The sequence below is a fragment of the Acanthochromis polyacanthus genome, chromosome 20, assembly GCF_021347895.1.
Source record: "Acanthochromis polyacanthus isolate Apoly-LR-REF ecotype Palm Island chromosome 20, KAUST_Apoly_ChrSc, whole genome shotgun sequence".
NCBI lineage: Eukaryota > Metazoa > Chordata > Actinopteri > Pomacentridae > Acanthochromis > Acanthochromis polyacanthus.
This window is the reverse complement of record NC_067132.1, coordinates 25157361-25170917: the sequence shown is the minus strand read 5'-3', so window position 1 is coordinate 25170917 and position 13557 is coordinate 25157361. Positions and strand designations below refer to the sequence as shown.

Genomic DNA, 13557 nt, shown 5'->3' with positions numbered 1-13557 from the left:
CGATCGTCTACTCGAGAAATCACAGGTTATTGGAGCCCGTGAAATACGAGCAGCTGCTGCACAAACACACACATAGTAGTTGGTAGTAATCAAACAGCTGGACGTTTTTCAGTCTTGCAGAGCTCCGACAGTAAATCAGACCCAGTATCGCTCAGTGATTCACAGTCAATTCCCCATGTAAATTAAAGCTGCATCAGGCAATGTTGAATACTTGCAGAACCCAAATGGCTGTTTTGGGAGTCCATTACCCTGAAATCTCATTATGTGACATTAGCTGTGGGTCCAAGCGTCTCAGAACTGCAGTGATTTTTTAAAACCAGGCTGCACCATCATAACTTAAACCACAATTACTGGCTCTCCTATTTGATATTTATCTGAAATTATGAATGAAATATCAGATTATGGCCCAAAAGATGTTGAAGATGTGAAGCTTTGTGATTTCTGACCACCAAAATTTAATTAGTTCACCCCCGAATCCAAGTGAAATTTTGTGTTAAATCTGAAGAAATTCCTTCATAGCATTTAAGAGATATCACACAAAAGACAACACTAGCAATGAATACTTTAGTGTTGTGCAAACCTGCTGCACAACAAGAAACATCTGTAATGATATCCAGTTGTAAGTAATTTACTATGTAAACAGGAAGTCAGTATATCATCATTGAAATACGAAGGAAACACTGAAGTACCAAAAACTGCAGTTCCTCAAATGGCCACTTGAGGCTGGTTCTAAAAGTGAGTCAATCTCCATAGACCCTCATGTTAAAATGCTCAAATTCACAGCATAAATAAATGTATTTGCAGTCTGGGACACAAAACAGTTTTGATCCCTATAGCTAATTTCCCCATTCAGGACAACTGTTCAGGGGGTGAATTTATACACAAGTTATCCATTTAAAATGTATTAAGGTATAAAGTTACACACAATTAAGGCATTACACCACTTAACCAGTGGCTTAATAAAAGTGGTATTAAGCTACTTAATCAGTGGCTTAATACCACTTTTCATTTGGGACGGGGTGAACATCACAAACTTTAACTTTCATTATGACTTACTTCGCTATATTGTACATGAAGTCTCTGCACTAAGGTAGTTCTGAGTTTAAAGGTTAATTGATTAAACCCAACAATATCTGCTTTACTACTGTGTGTGATTTGTAAATCTTTCTAGATATACAAACTCATTATTTGTGCATGTTTTGCTTGAGCTTAGGGATATGTTGCCCGTTGCAGCTTTAATCCAAAATCACTTTCTGGAGAGAATATTAAACAGTGACATACTGTACCTGTGCAGAAGAAGTCTCAGCATCATATTCTTGTGCAGAAATACTGCCCACATTCTGCCAGTAAAGTGCCTGACTAGGAGGGCCTTCCTAAATTTTTAGGTTGTAAAATTTAACATCAATCCTGTTGGTGAGGATTGCCAAAAGGCTCGGGTGCTTTTTAAGATGTACATCAAATGTAAATGAACATTTTTAGAGATTTTGCAGGCAGTAATTAACTTCAGTCAGGCCTTAGGTGACGCAAGACTTCTTGGGTAGCCAATAACAGAGCAGTGAAGATTGAAGACGTACCACCACCACCACCAAGGATCATAATTTGAAAAGCAATGCAATAACAATATCTCCAAATAGAAGAACATATGCAGTATCTGTTCACACTGCAAGCAACCACACTGCTGAACAATGAAGGAGTCTTGGCTGCTGTGTTTAGGTCAACAAGTTTATTGGCTGGGAAAAGTTGGCCATTGCCAAAACTTCCCAACTAGATTTTTATCTCTCCTCATTTCCTTAATAATGTTATTTAATTTACTTAATAACACTTTAAATTAATGAATGAACTTAAGAGTGCGTCTGCTTCCACTGCTGATGTAAAGTTTTGTTTCTGTGCATTTTTATTGCCTAGTCTGTGCTTTAGCTTTGAATATGTCCACTTCATTTAAATCAAAAAGTGAATACACGGTTCAATTTACTTCAATGAGAAAATCTGCTAAGAGAAACGTTTTTGCTTGCAGTGCGAACACTCAGACACCCACACCAATGGCAGCCTAAATTGTGCAACACCACCACCCAGGAGCCGATCAGCACAGATGCGATGATGATCCACCGTCACCAGAGTTGAGAGAAGCGGTCTTGGAGTCCGAGGAGTCTCACCTATGGGTGGCGGAGGTGGTGGTGGTGGTGGTGGTGCTGGAGGGGCGAACCCGGCCATGGGAGGAGCAGGTGGAGGAGGTGGTGGGGGTGGGGGAGGCGGAGGGGCTCCAGGAGGAGCAAACATGGGTTGAACTGAAAGGAGTGTTTATGTCAGTGAGCGTTTAATGTGGAAGCAGGAGCAGTGTGTGAGCTCGCCGCCTCCTCCTGCACCTCTTACTCTGTTACATAACATCATATCGGTTTACTTAAGGACCCTTCGGGGGCCGGAGGAGCTCTTCAACTTTGTCAAGACGGCGCGCACTCGGACACATTTCTTTGTGGTACGAATTGAGTGTTTCCATGGCGACCGGCTTGCAGAAAGAGCCGTGGATGGTCCTGTGCTGTTCTGGCCTGATCCTGGCGCTGAGCTAAAGCAGCTGCTACATAAACTCAAAATATTTCTGTCTCAGCTAAAAAAATCATGTGCAAAACACAGCGCTATCTCAGTTGTGATTATGGGCGTAATGCAATCCTATGCTGTGTAGCTTGTGCATGGTGTTATGTGGGCCTTACTGTTCAACTGTAAAGCAGCAGGCCTTACGCAGCTTGGCCTATTTACACAGTCGGATAGAGAATCAGCTGTGCTTAGAACACAATGGGCCTCCATAATCCCTGTCTGGTAAACATAGGCTTTGTGTAGTGTACTTGTGCTATCTGCAAATAGCATTTTATACTTACACCTTGGCAAATAATGCCTTCTATAGGTTTATACACACATATAACGAAAAAAGATAAACTTGGCTCCTGATGTTTGCTGCTCCACATTTCTAAAATTGCTTTCAAATTAATTCATTTATATTATTAGATAAAAATATACACTTTATATAGTCATAGGACGTAGTAGAGAGCCTGCCCTATATTCTCATCGTGCTAGCAATGAGTGTTATCTCATTTCGGTTTTTATCATTTTGTAAAGACTTTCTTCTGTATAAATAACAGATTTGTACGCATGTGTTCTTTTCAAAGCAAATAAAAATCCTCTGAATGCTGTTTTCCTGCACTTTGAGTCCTTCATCATACAGGAAAACGACGCTCTCCTCAACAAACACCATTTAAACTCTCAGGTGTGTCAGCAGCTCTGCGAGGCAGGGTGGGGCAGGCTTTATTTCAGGCTTTGCTAAACGCTTGGAGCTGCTTGGGTGCATCACCGGCTTCACTGAAAGCCGCCGTCACTATCGAGCTCACCTGGTCCAGAGTTGGGGATGGAGGGCGTAGGCACGGCGATGGGAATGCCAATTCCACTGCTGCCGCTGTTCTCCCTGCTGCTGCTACCCCCGCTGCTTCCACTGAGGGAGGAGAGAAGAGAAAGAGGGCATCGCTTTATTCAGGGCAACCTCCTCAGACTGTACAGCAGGTGAGGCTTCTCTGCTCATGTCCTAGTTAGAAATATAAGGCTGCGAACTTCACATTTACGCCGTCTCGCAAAGTAACACTCAATTCTAGGTTCTGTACTGGCTTAAGACTGAGGTGCAATGTGACACACCCAAGTGAGCAAGACATGAGTCAATCTAGAAAAGGCTTTTGGTCTGAATCAGAGCAACCAAAAAGAAAGGAATCTTCCAGGATTAAAGGGGATAGTAGCGCTGACTAAAAGTAAACTGAAAGTCTCATCTCAAAATCTACTGCATCATTACTATGACTTCTCTTAGTTGCAAACAGAGGAGTTGGGAATATATTTTAACATAAGTTCAAACTGAAAATGTTTATTATAGTTTATGGTTCCTCCCTGGCCTCCTTTACAATCAGTCCAAGATGGTAAATATGGGACAGAGAAGAGGAAAGCGTGGCTGTCTGGGAGTAGATGTCAGCCAAATCATCTGTAATAAAATTATATTAATTAAACTGAAGATGAACTTTTATTAAATTAAGTTCATGTCCTAAAGAAAGCACACAGCAGCATAGAAAGACCGCATTGAAATGATTAGTGACAGATGGGAACATGATAAACTTTTACCAAAGGGAGCATAAAGAAAGGTGAGCTCAGTGTAAGTAATTCTACACTTATCAAACTGCCTCTGCATCAAAACTCTTCAGAAAACTCTCCCTCACCCAGAGTGATTTAGCAAATGCTAGCTACACATGCTAGCAGATGTTTCAGGTTACTAGCCCTCATGATGCAAAGCAATGGTTTGCATGTTCACATTTTATAGGCGAACTAGAATACAATACTAGTGGATATTAAGTGTTTTACATGCAAACCAGGCTCAGAATTCTAAGCTAATTTTGAAGTGGATTTTATACATTATTTGTCGAAAAATATGTTCATACAGTATATGTCAATAAATTATATGTGTAATGTCATTTCTTTGATAACCTACACGTGAATGTTTTACGTGTGAGACTGCATGCAAATTGGCTGATAATCACGTGATTTTACATTAGATCGTATTGCATGAATTAGTTATGTGAAATGTCTGAAAATCTGAGCAAAAATGTGCCTAAATCTAAACAAATCACACCTAAAAACACGTTGTTTCACAAGATTAACATGCAAAATATGTTAAAAAAGTAAAAATTTTCATGAGCTGCAAAAAATATTTGACATTTTCACCTTCTCAAAAGTCTGAATTTGCTCATTTTCTTACTGCTATTCCATTGTAATTTGGATGTCTTTGGATTTTTGATTGAAATTCAGCAACAAAGACAGGAACTCAGGCATGACTTGGGCTCAGGAACTGTGTCACAATTGATATAATTCCTCTACTAATCCCAAAACATAATACATTCACTGACAATGACATTTATTTCTAGTTTCTTTTCTTATCAATATCAGTGTAATTATATGGAAGTACAGCTCTGTCTGACATCTGGATTATCCTATTACGATGCACTACTTTACCGCTGATATTTTTCCATGTGAAAAAATTCAATAAAAGCAGCTCCCTAAAGAACCATCATAGTACAGATTACAGCTTCTCCTGTTAAAAATATTGTAATCGACTTGCGATCAATATTGGATTTTTGTCATTACTGCCCAGGAGTGTCCTCTGAGGATGTAGGGCGTGTGAGTGCAGAATGTATGTCAGCTCTGCAGTGGCCTGTTTAAGTGCTGTTTCACCCTGCGTTTGACCTCAGGGCTTGTAGATGAATGGTCTGGCCAACTAAATCCCCCCTCCCGCTCTGACGCTCTCTCTCGGGCCGGGCTTGATCCTCATTTCTGCTCTAACCCCTCGTCCCACCTCTCCCTTTTTTTTTTCTCTGCCTCTTTCATCCCAGCATTTCGACTGATCCTCCCCACCTCTCACCCTCAACCATCCCTCGACCTCTTCCTCTCATCTCTTCATCGCCTGTAAAGTGATTCCCCCATTCGTCCCCCAGACCATTCGACACACCCCTATCTCTTCTGATACCCAGGCCCGCTCCCACCTCCCCCACATCTCTTTATCCCCTTTTCCCATCATCCCCCTCTCCTCCTCTCTGATCCGTGTCAGTCAAGCCCCGGGGCTCTCCAGGCACAAACAGCAGGGGTTACCCCTCTGAAGGATGACGGTGGCGGTGGGAGCCAAGTGTCTACGGGGATAAAAGCTAAACCATCGTGTCATCCCTCTTTTGAAGTAAACGCTGTACTTCACCCCCCTATCTACATGTTTCGGATCCATCCATTTTAATCTCTCTATAACTTCACCATTCCTTCGCTAACCCATTTATCTCTTCGTCAGCTTTTGCATTCCCCAGCCTTTGTTTCAAACCCCTGTGAAATCAAAGCACTCCGCTCCGTCTCTCCTGCTCCATCTTCCTGCCTGCCTCGTTCCAACAGCCTCTATTTAATACAGGGAAGTGTTTATAAAGCAGCCGTCTGTGACACACTGCTAGGCTTAAAAAAGTTCCAGCTCACTTGCTCACAGCTGACAAAAATCCCAGGAGCCAGTGGAGGAGAAAAAAAGCGTTCTCTGGGAAAAAGAGCAAAAAGTAAAAACAGAGTGTACAAGCGTGTGCTTAGACATTGCAGCATGATTTCACCTCACTAAAATGGGAAAAACAGACTTTAAATGTGGCCCTGAGCATTATCTACACTGACAGAGAGTGGGAACTCATTTACAAAGACTTAAAACTGCAAATGAAGCTTAAGATATGCACAAATAACAAAGTATATGAACAGAAGCGGATGAACATGAGTGTTGTTGTCTCACACAGATAAGAAGAATGATTTCAGCTCCGCACTCTTGCTAAAATATTGATACGTGAAAGATCAAACAACACAATCGCACTTCAAACTCAGATATGAAACCTCGACCACATACGCAACAAAGCCTGATGCAAACTTTGACAAAAATGCACACGTGGCTCTAATCATACTACAATAATTTCGTCTTGGTCTGCTACACAGATGTCACATTCCCTCATATTGACCAGAGAAAAACAAAAGGACCTCCTGTGGATTTTTATGAAAGGCCAGCTGTAAATTAAAGAACATAGCGGTAGTTACAGATTGGGCTATGGCATTATGTCAGTGATTATTCCTGAGATGTACAAAGTGAGTGGACCTAGCACAGGCTTTCTGGAGAGTTTAGGACTTCCTACTGTGTTGCAGGTACAAATCAAATCACCTCAAAAGCCTGGCAACAACTACTTCAACTACAGCTCTTTTAACGACGAATTACACAAGTGTGGATGACAAAATCTCCTCAGAACAAGCATTTGGACATTTAGAAAGCATAAATTAGCCTTAACAGTATACACAACTACTGCATAAATTGATAATGACTTTTATATCAGCTACAAGTACTGGCATATAACCATGTACTACACATTAAAACCAAATACAGTGTAATGAATACATATGTTCTGCTTCTCTGGCGTATTTTTGAAACGCCTCAAATAGGCCTATATTAAATACTTCAGTTAAAAAGATCCTGATTTAAGAAGTTCAATTGCACAGCTATATGGGGCAGACCTACTCCAGTTTTGGAAGTAGCCTTCTTTATATTAGCATTTTTGGGGATTTTTTAATTAGAGAGATGACAGGAATGGCCAAATGTCAAGCTTTAGGCGATAAGAAGATACTCAGCACAGAAGTGCAGATGCAGTTCCTCCAATGGCCACTTGAGGCTGGTTCCAAAGCTAGACAATCCTCATAGACCGCCATGTTAAAAGGCCTGACTTTGAAGCAGAAATAAACATGTTTACAGCCTGATACAAAACATTTTGGTCTAGCTTACAGCTAGCTTACATGTTCTTAAGTTACGATATATAATTAAGGGTGTATCCACTTTAAGCGACAAGCGGTTACAGGACAGTTCATGGCCCAGAGATGTTTGCATGCCTTGCCTCAACCTCAACTCTTTTTTGGGTTAGGCGGAATTAGCCAACATGGCGATGACTGAAACCACCACATTGAGCTTCAAAACTGCTCTTTAGGAATCCTACAGGTAATATCACTGAGGGTTCATCCATCTCCATATACAGTAAATGGCACTGCCTCAGTTAGTTTTAATTTGGTTTAAAATGATGCAAAGAATAAAGGAGTGAAAGAGTAGTCAACGAACGAAGAATTAAAGTATGCATTTTGGTGCATCCCTCATTGGCAAAGCTTCACACTACTGTTTTGGCAAATGCATACGACTCTAAATGCATCCGATGTAGTTTGGACAGCTAAAAGAGGAACCCAACATTATACTGGCTGTGTTGGAACAAAATTTATTAACACAATCTTGCAGTGTTTCCTAAAAACAATCATCTGCGCATGACACTGTAATCACTCCCATATAAAGATATTAGATATTAGCAGGGATCATGCAGCAGGAGCGTACAGATATTGAATTCCGACCTTAGCTGAGGATGACAGAGACTGATGAGCTGAATAAGCACAGCTGACTCCGAGCCAGTATAATCAAATAGCGATGCCGCAGCAATATTAGCTGGAGCAGGGAGGGTCTGACTCTGAGGACAGCATCAGTTCGTTAAAGGGACATTAGGGTGGCTTTAAACCACAGCCTGGCAACAGTGATGCTGAACAGCCAAAAGCTGTGCACATTTGTTTATTTGTCGCTCACTTCCTCTTGACATGTGAAGCCAAGAGAGCCGGGAGGTAATTCAAATTTTTTTTTATAAAAGTGATGTATATGTGCAAACATACATGAGTAAGAAATAGAAGCTGGACAAAAAGAGGACAAAATAAAAAAGTTATGCAATATTTATGAGCATCACAGTCAGCATAACAGGCTCTTTAGCTAATGAGGGCCACTTCGCTAACTCGTAACTCAAATTTGATGAAAGCAGCTCCTGCTTTCTGCACGGAGATTTCAGGGGGAACAAACCTTGAGAGCAGTGTTTAAGGGTTTCCATGCTGTAGCTGACTAGGTTTTTTAAAAATCTGAAACAGCACTTTATATCAAAGGCTTTTACAGATATTAATATCAGAGTGATTCAGGCCGTGGTAAGAAGCCCTCCAATCCTTGTCAGACAAATGCTGGATTTAGTGTAGCGGAGGAGAGGAAGAGGTGTGAAAGTGCTCTAAGCTGCTGAACTAAATGAACAGATTAGAAATATCTGGAAAGTGTTTTTGGAGAGATGCTTTTCACACATTACTGAAACCCCAACTACATATTTTAGTGTTCAGTTTAGAGGTGTAGCTGGAACACTAATTTCGCTTGGGCCTGTCGCACTCTTCATTAGAAGCAGTCGATCACCGCTGCAGCGTTTTAGAGATTTTTATCCACGTTGTGCAAAACGATACCTTCAAATTAATCATATCATCACGAGCCAACGATGTCTAGCATGTTGAAAATGATAAACGAAGGCCATTATTGTCTGTGTATTGCCTGCACATTTCTACATCCTGTTAAAGTAAGGTAATTTTTGTTAGACTTTTTAACTTTCTGCGAGACAGATTCTGGGCGTTATTTACTCCTGTCGCATTTTTACTCACTGTGGGCATATTTTTTTTATTGTAATATGAAGTTCTGCACCTTTATAGAAACAACACAACTATGGCTAGAAGTGGAAAGAAATCAAAAATGCCTCTTGACATTAATGATTGAAAAGTAAAAATGAAAATTGAAATTCTTTGATTCCAAAAGCTGAAAAAACATGCAATCCACACGTAAAATATTTTTCCAAGTACCCACAGGTGCTACAAATAATGTACAAAAATGGGTGCACATACAGTTAAGATTTTACAATTTATACATATATTTTTTCCATACATGTCTGCTATCTGCTCTGTGTAAACACAACCTGCAGTTCAGCCAAAAACTCTCAGAATTTTTGTCATGTGACCGTTTGTTGTAGTTAAGTGACTAATGTCTTCTCAGTTGTGCCAAAGAACTCAGAATTTTATGTTTTTACAGAATCTTGCTACAGCAAAGGATTTATTTTCTGCATAATTTCAAATGAGACATGTAGAAGTGATTTTGATAAAGTTTGGTTGTAAGCTTAGTTTTGAATAATTTCCAGGTCACAAATGAGTAGCTCAAGGACCAACAGAAAGTTGAAAATTTATTCTGTTTTTACAGTTTCTGACTCTAATAAAGTGTCATTTTGTTGATATTTTTTCAAAGATGGCATGTTTTTAAAACCCACTGTCAAGTTTTGAGGTTCAGAGGGTTAATACACTAATTTCATATTGAGCTGTATTGCGACCATGCTTGTGTTTTGGTTGTAATTCTGTTTTTCTGTATTTATAAAAGTGTGTAGCATCACTACTTCTACTTCTTATTTGTAGACTGGGACCTTGCTTCTCTAAAGTGTGATTCTACACCACTTCTTTTTTGTGTTCTGTACATGCTGCACCTACTGCATGCCTATTTTGGAAGCTGCCGCTGTTGTTGCTGCATTTCTTTGCTTTGTTTTGAGTTGTACCGATAGAACTGACTGCACTTAAAGAAGATGTGTTGGTGCTTGCATTGATTCTACTAAAATGTCAGAAAGCATCGCAGCTGGACTGTGTACACTATCGTGTTTATGTGAGCTTGTAAAATGAGAATATCACAATGTGTGCTCCGGTCTGCAAGAATACTTTCTGTATTAAAGCTTGTTTTGATCTCTGGAAGGATTTATTGGTTGATGAAGATATGATGTGTTTATTATTTAGTTAATCATAGTGCATATGATGTGAAGAAAACCTTGTTTGTCAGAAAACAGCCCTGCTTTGAAACAAACTGGTGGTTTTGTGTCATTTAAGCCAACAAAACAGTCTGAAACCCAAAGATAGTCTATTCATTCTGCTATAAAACTGGAAAAGCAACAAATCCTGATAACCCAGAGGTTCCTTCCTTATCTACCTGTGTGTGCGTTGCCTCTGGTTGAGCGATGCAGTGCGTCCAGGGCTGTGCTGCTGGCCGTGCTGGCTGCCTAATCGGGCGGGGCTGGTCATGTAGTCGTTGGGAACTGTGGGTGGCTTCACCGGCTCCAGGGTCTTGTAGGACGTGTTGCGGCTGCAGCAGCACAACAACAACAAAAAAAAGAAAATGAAAAGCAAAGAATGATAAATCATGATCATAATTCAGTGTAAATCCTACTATCGGGAGTGTTCATTACACAGCACTGTAAATCCCATCAGTGCACCCAGCTGGCTGCTGTGAGCTACAGGCTGGATGTGAGAACATCACAGTTTATCCTTGGAATTAATATCTGATTAGTGTCTGTGACTGCTGCTGTGCATCAGGCGACGACTGGCATCATCGGGGCAAGACATTTGTCTCTCACTAACAGACATAAGCTCCCAGACTTTTCTGTTTCCTGGATCGGCTTCTAACACACGAGCCAAAACCAAGAAAGAAACTTACATGAGCAAACTTACATCATTCTACTCTTCACCTTGCATTTATTAAAACCAAAGAATAAATTAAAATGACATGTGCTTAAACTGAATGTTCCGCCATCGCCCCCACAGGAGGCTTATTTTTTCATTTAGCGTTTCATAATTAGAGGATTAGTCGTCCTCCTAAAATGAAAATCTTACCCCAGCGTGCCACGCCCTGACATCGGAGGGCTGGGCGGCTTCTGCGTCGGCGGATTGGTCCTCGATAGTGTTCCTCCTCTGATTGCCTGATTGTTTCCATGTTGCTGTGGGTAGGGGAAAAAAAACGAAAGAAGACGCTTATTTTATAAGCAAATTCCTTCAGCGACAGTGGGGGTGATTACTACTTATGTAACACAAATCAAATGTTACAGGCTGCCCTGATGACAACTTTTCAACAGAACGGATGTATGTATTTTAGCTGGTGATAATATGAGGGGTTATGTAATCCCAACCCAGCTTATGTTTAAGTTGGGTGTTTGTTGCTTATTGCAGGGTAGAAACCTCTGTTTTTTTTCAGTGAGGCTTCTTGCAAAACCCATATGTCCAAATGAGATAATAACAAACAAATAATAAAGCGTGTGCTGCAAATTACAGGATTTTTTTTTTTTTTATCTGGGAAGCCTGCAAGTAATAAATAAACTACAGAACATTTAGGGACAATTACACGACACAAAAAGTAAACAACAACACAAAAGGGAGGGTGTTACAAAGCTCCAGACTGAACGTTGTTCTCTACAGGGAGGACTACGGGTCGGTTAATGGGAGATAATATGGGAGATGACAACAATATTCACACGTAGAGGAGTTTGCTGTGAAAGGGAGTCGAACGAATCTATCAATAATATATTGGAGCAAAATGGGTCATGTGATAAACCAGACTTACCTTGGCTTTTAGCCACTAAGTGTGGGCGAAAGGAGAGAAAAAAAAAGCACAGGAGAGAGAGAGACAGAAAGAGGGCATGTCAAAAAGGCCACATCTAAACGGATCAGTCGAAGTCAAAGTACAAGTGAGCGAGTGAAAAACGATTCCTCATTGTATTTACACTGAGTAAACATTTAGCGAGACCTGGCTAGGTCAGTAGGTAGGAGTCATGCTACCAGAGGAAAACACTGTGGCTTTTGGCTGTTGCTCTCTTCAGTCAGACCTACAGTACCACACCCAGTGCTGCAGTCAGACTGTGAGGAAATCTTAGGGAGCTGATGGCAGAGCTGTTATTCACAAGTGAAACACATTTTTATCCTAACAGGGGGTGTGAGACTGGAAAAATTACTTAAAATATGCACTTTAAACTTGCAGAAAAACAGCATCAAATCATTTTTCATGCTGCATACTGTACCACCCGATTAGAACTGAAAATAATTTGATATTAACACATTACTGGCAGCAATAATAAGAAAAAAACCATCCTTGTACATGTGTGGGCTGATGTCAAAGAGAATACAGAGCCAGCGTCGCAGCAGGGTTGATCTGCAGTTTGACAACTACACAGTCAAGTGGCTCATCTATAATGCAGCTTCCCCAGTGGCCGTCGCAGAAAGCATTGTAGCTTCACAAGACCACACGAGAAAGAGAGAGAGGATGAAACCAAAAGCAAGTTCAGAGCACAGGTCAGTATGAAGACATCTTTGCCTCTTCAGGAACAGGAAATACCTTCAGTGAGGCCGTGAATGGAGAATTTCACGTTGAAATTTCACTTTCCTCGGGTTGTCAGCGCTAGACGAGATTCAATTTACAATCTAGGTCATGCTGGAAACGCAGAGGCCTTCTACCGCCCTGCTTTATCTTTCTGGAAAACGTAGCGTCTCTGTTCTGCTGTACAAACCGGACTGTCAGAGAGGAAACGCTTTAGTAACATCAAAGATGAATTATGGCCAGACAGGTTCAGATTAAGGTCATTATGGAACCCATAAAGGCTTAGCATGGCGAGATGGGGGGATGAAATTTACAGTGCTGCAGACTGCCACCGTTGTATGAAGAAATACGAAGGAAAGACAATTCCTGAGGTCAGCACCAGTGACACACCTCAGGTTCTTTTTAAACACATCAAAGCTGCAAGTTACTGTTCATGCAAGCTAGAAATTGTTACTGCTGCAGCTTCATTTAAAACCATTCGACTGACGGAAAATTTTTGGTGAGAAGCAGCGAAAGAAATGATGCTAAAAAAAACAGTAAAAAACAACACCTGACTGACTGTTTGATTGGTTGGTATATGCTTTTAAATGATCATACTTTCATTGGTCCAACAGTCTTCTGTGATGAATTCCTTTTTTTATTTGTCAGAAGGTACATCAAACTACCTGTGAACAAATCATTATTGACTGACCTAGAGTCTGCTCCACCTTGAGTGAAGTTAGCATGACTTAGCATGTCACCAATGTACACGACCATTCAAAAATTTGGGATCACTCAGGCCATTTAATTTTTTAAAATGAAAATTCACACTTTTATTCATGTGCTAACATAACTGCACAAGGGTTTTCTAATCATCAATGAGCCTTTTAACAGCATTAGCTAACACAATGTAGCATTAGAACACAGGAGTGATGGTTGCTGGAAATCTTCCTCTGTACCCCTATGGAGATATTCCATTAAAAATCAGCTGTTTCCAGCTAGAATAGTTA

The 13557-nt window shown here is 40.7% G+C and overlaps 1 protein-coding gene across 4 annotated transcripts in view; it reads right to left on the bottom strand.

Moving 5' to 3' along the window:
• abi1a (abl-interactor 1a) overlaps positions 1-13557 on the bottom strand; it is a 59576-nt gene that overhangs the window by 5937 nt on the left and 40082 nt on the right. For 2 of the 4 annotated variants that reach the window (XM_022208043.2, XM_022208040.2), the window contains exons 4-7: positions 11819-11833; positions 11095-11198; positions 10415-10567; positions 3378-3478 (exon numbers count right to left, since the gene is read on the bottom strand). In XM_022208043.2, the coding sequence (XP_022063735.1) occupies positions 3378-3478; positions 10415-10567; positions 11095-11198; positions 11819-11833 (373 nt within the window). The remainder of the gene's footprint in view (positions 1-3377; positions 3479-10414; positions 10568-11094; positions 11199-11818; positions 11834-13557) is intronic. The other 2 variants (XM_022208041.2, XM_022208039.2) reach the window with 1 other exon arrangement.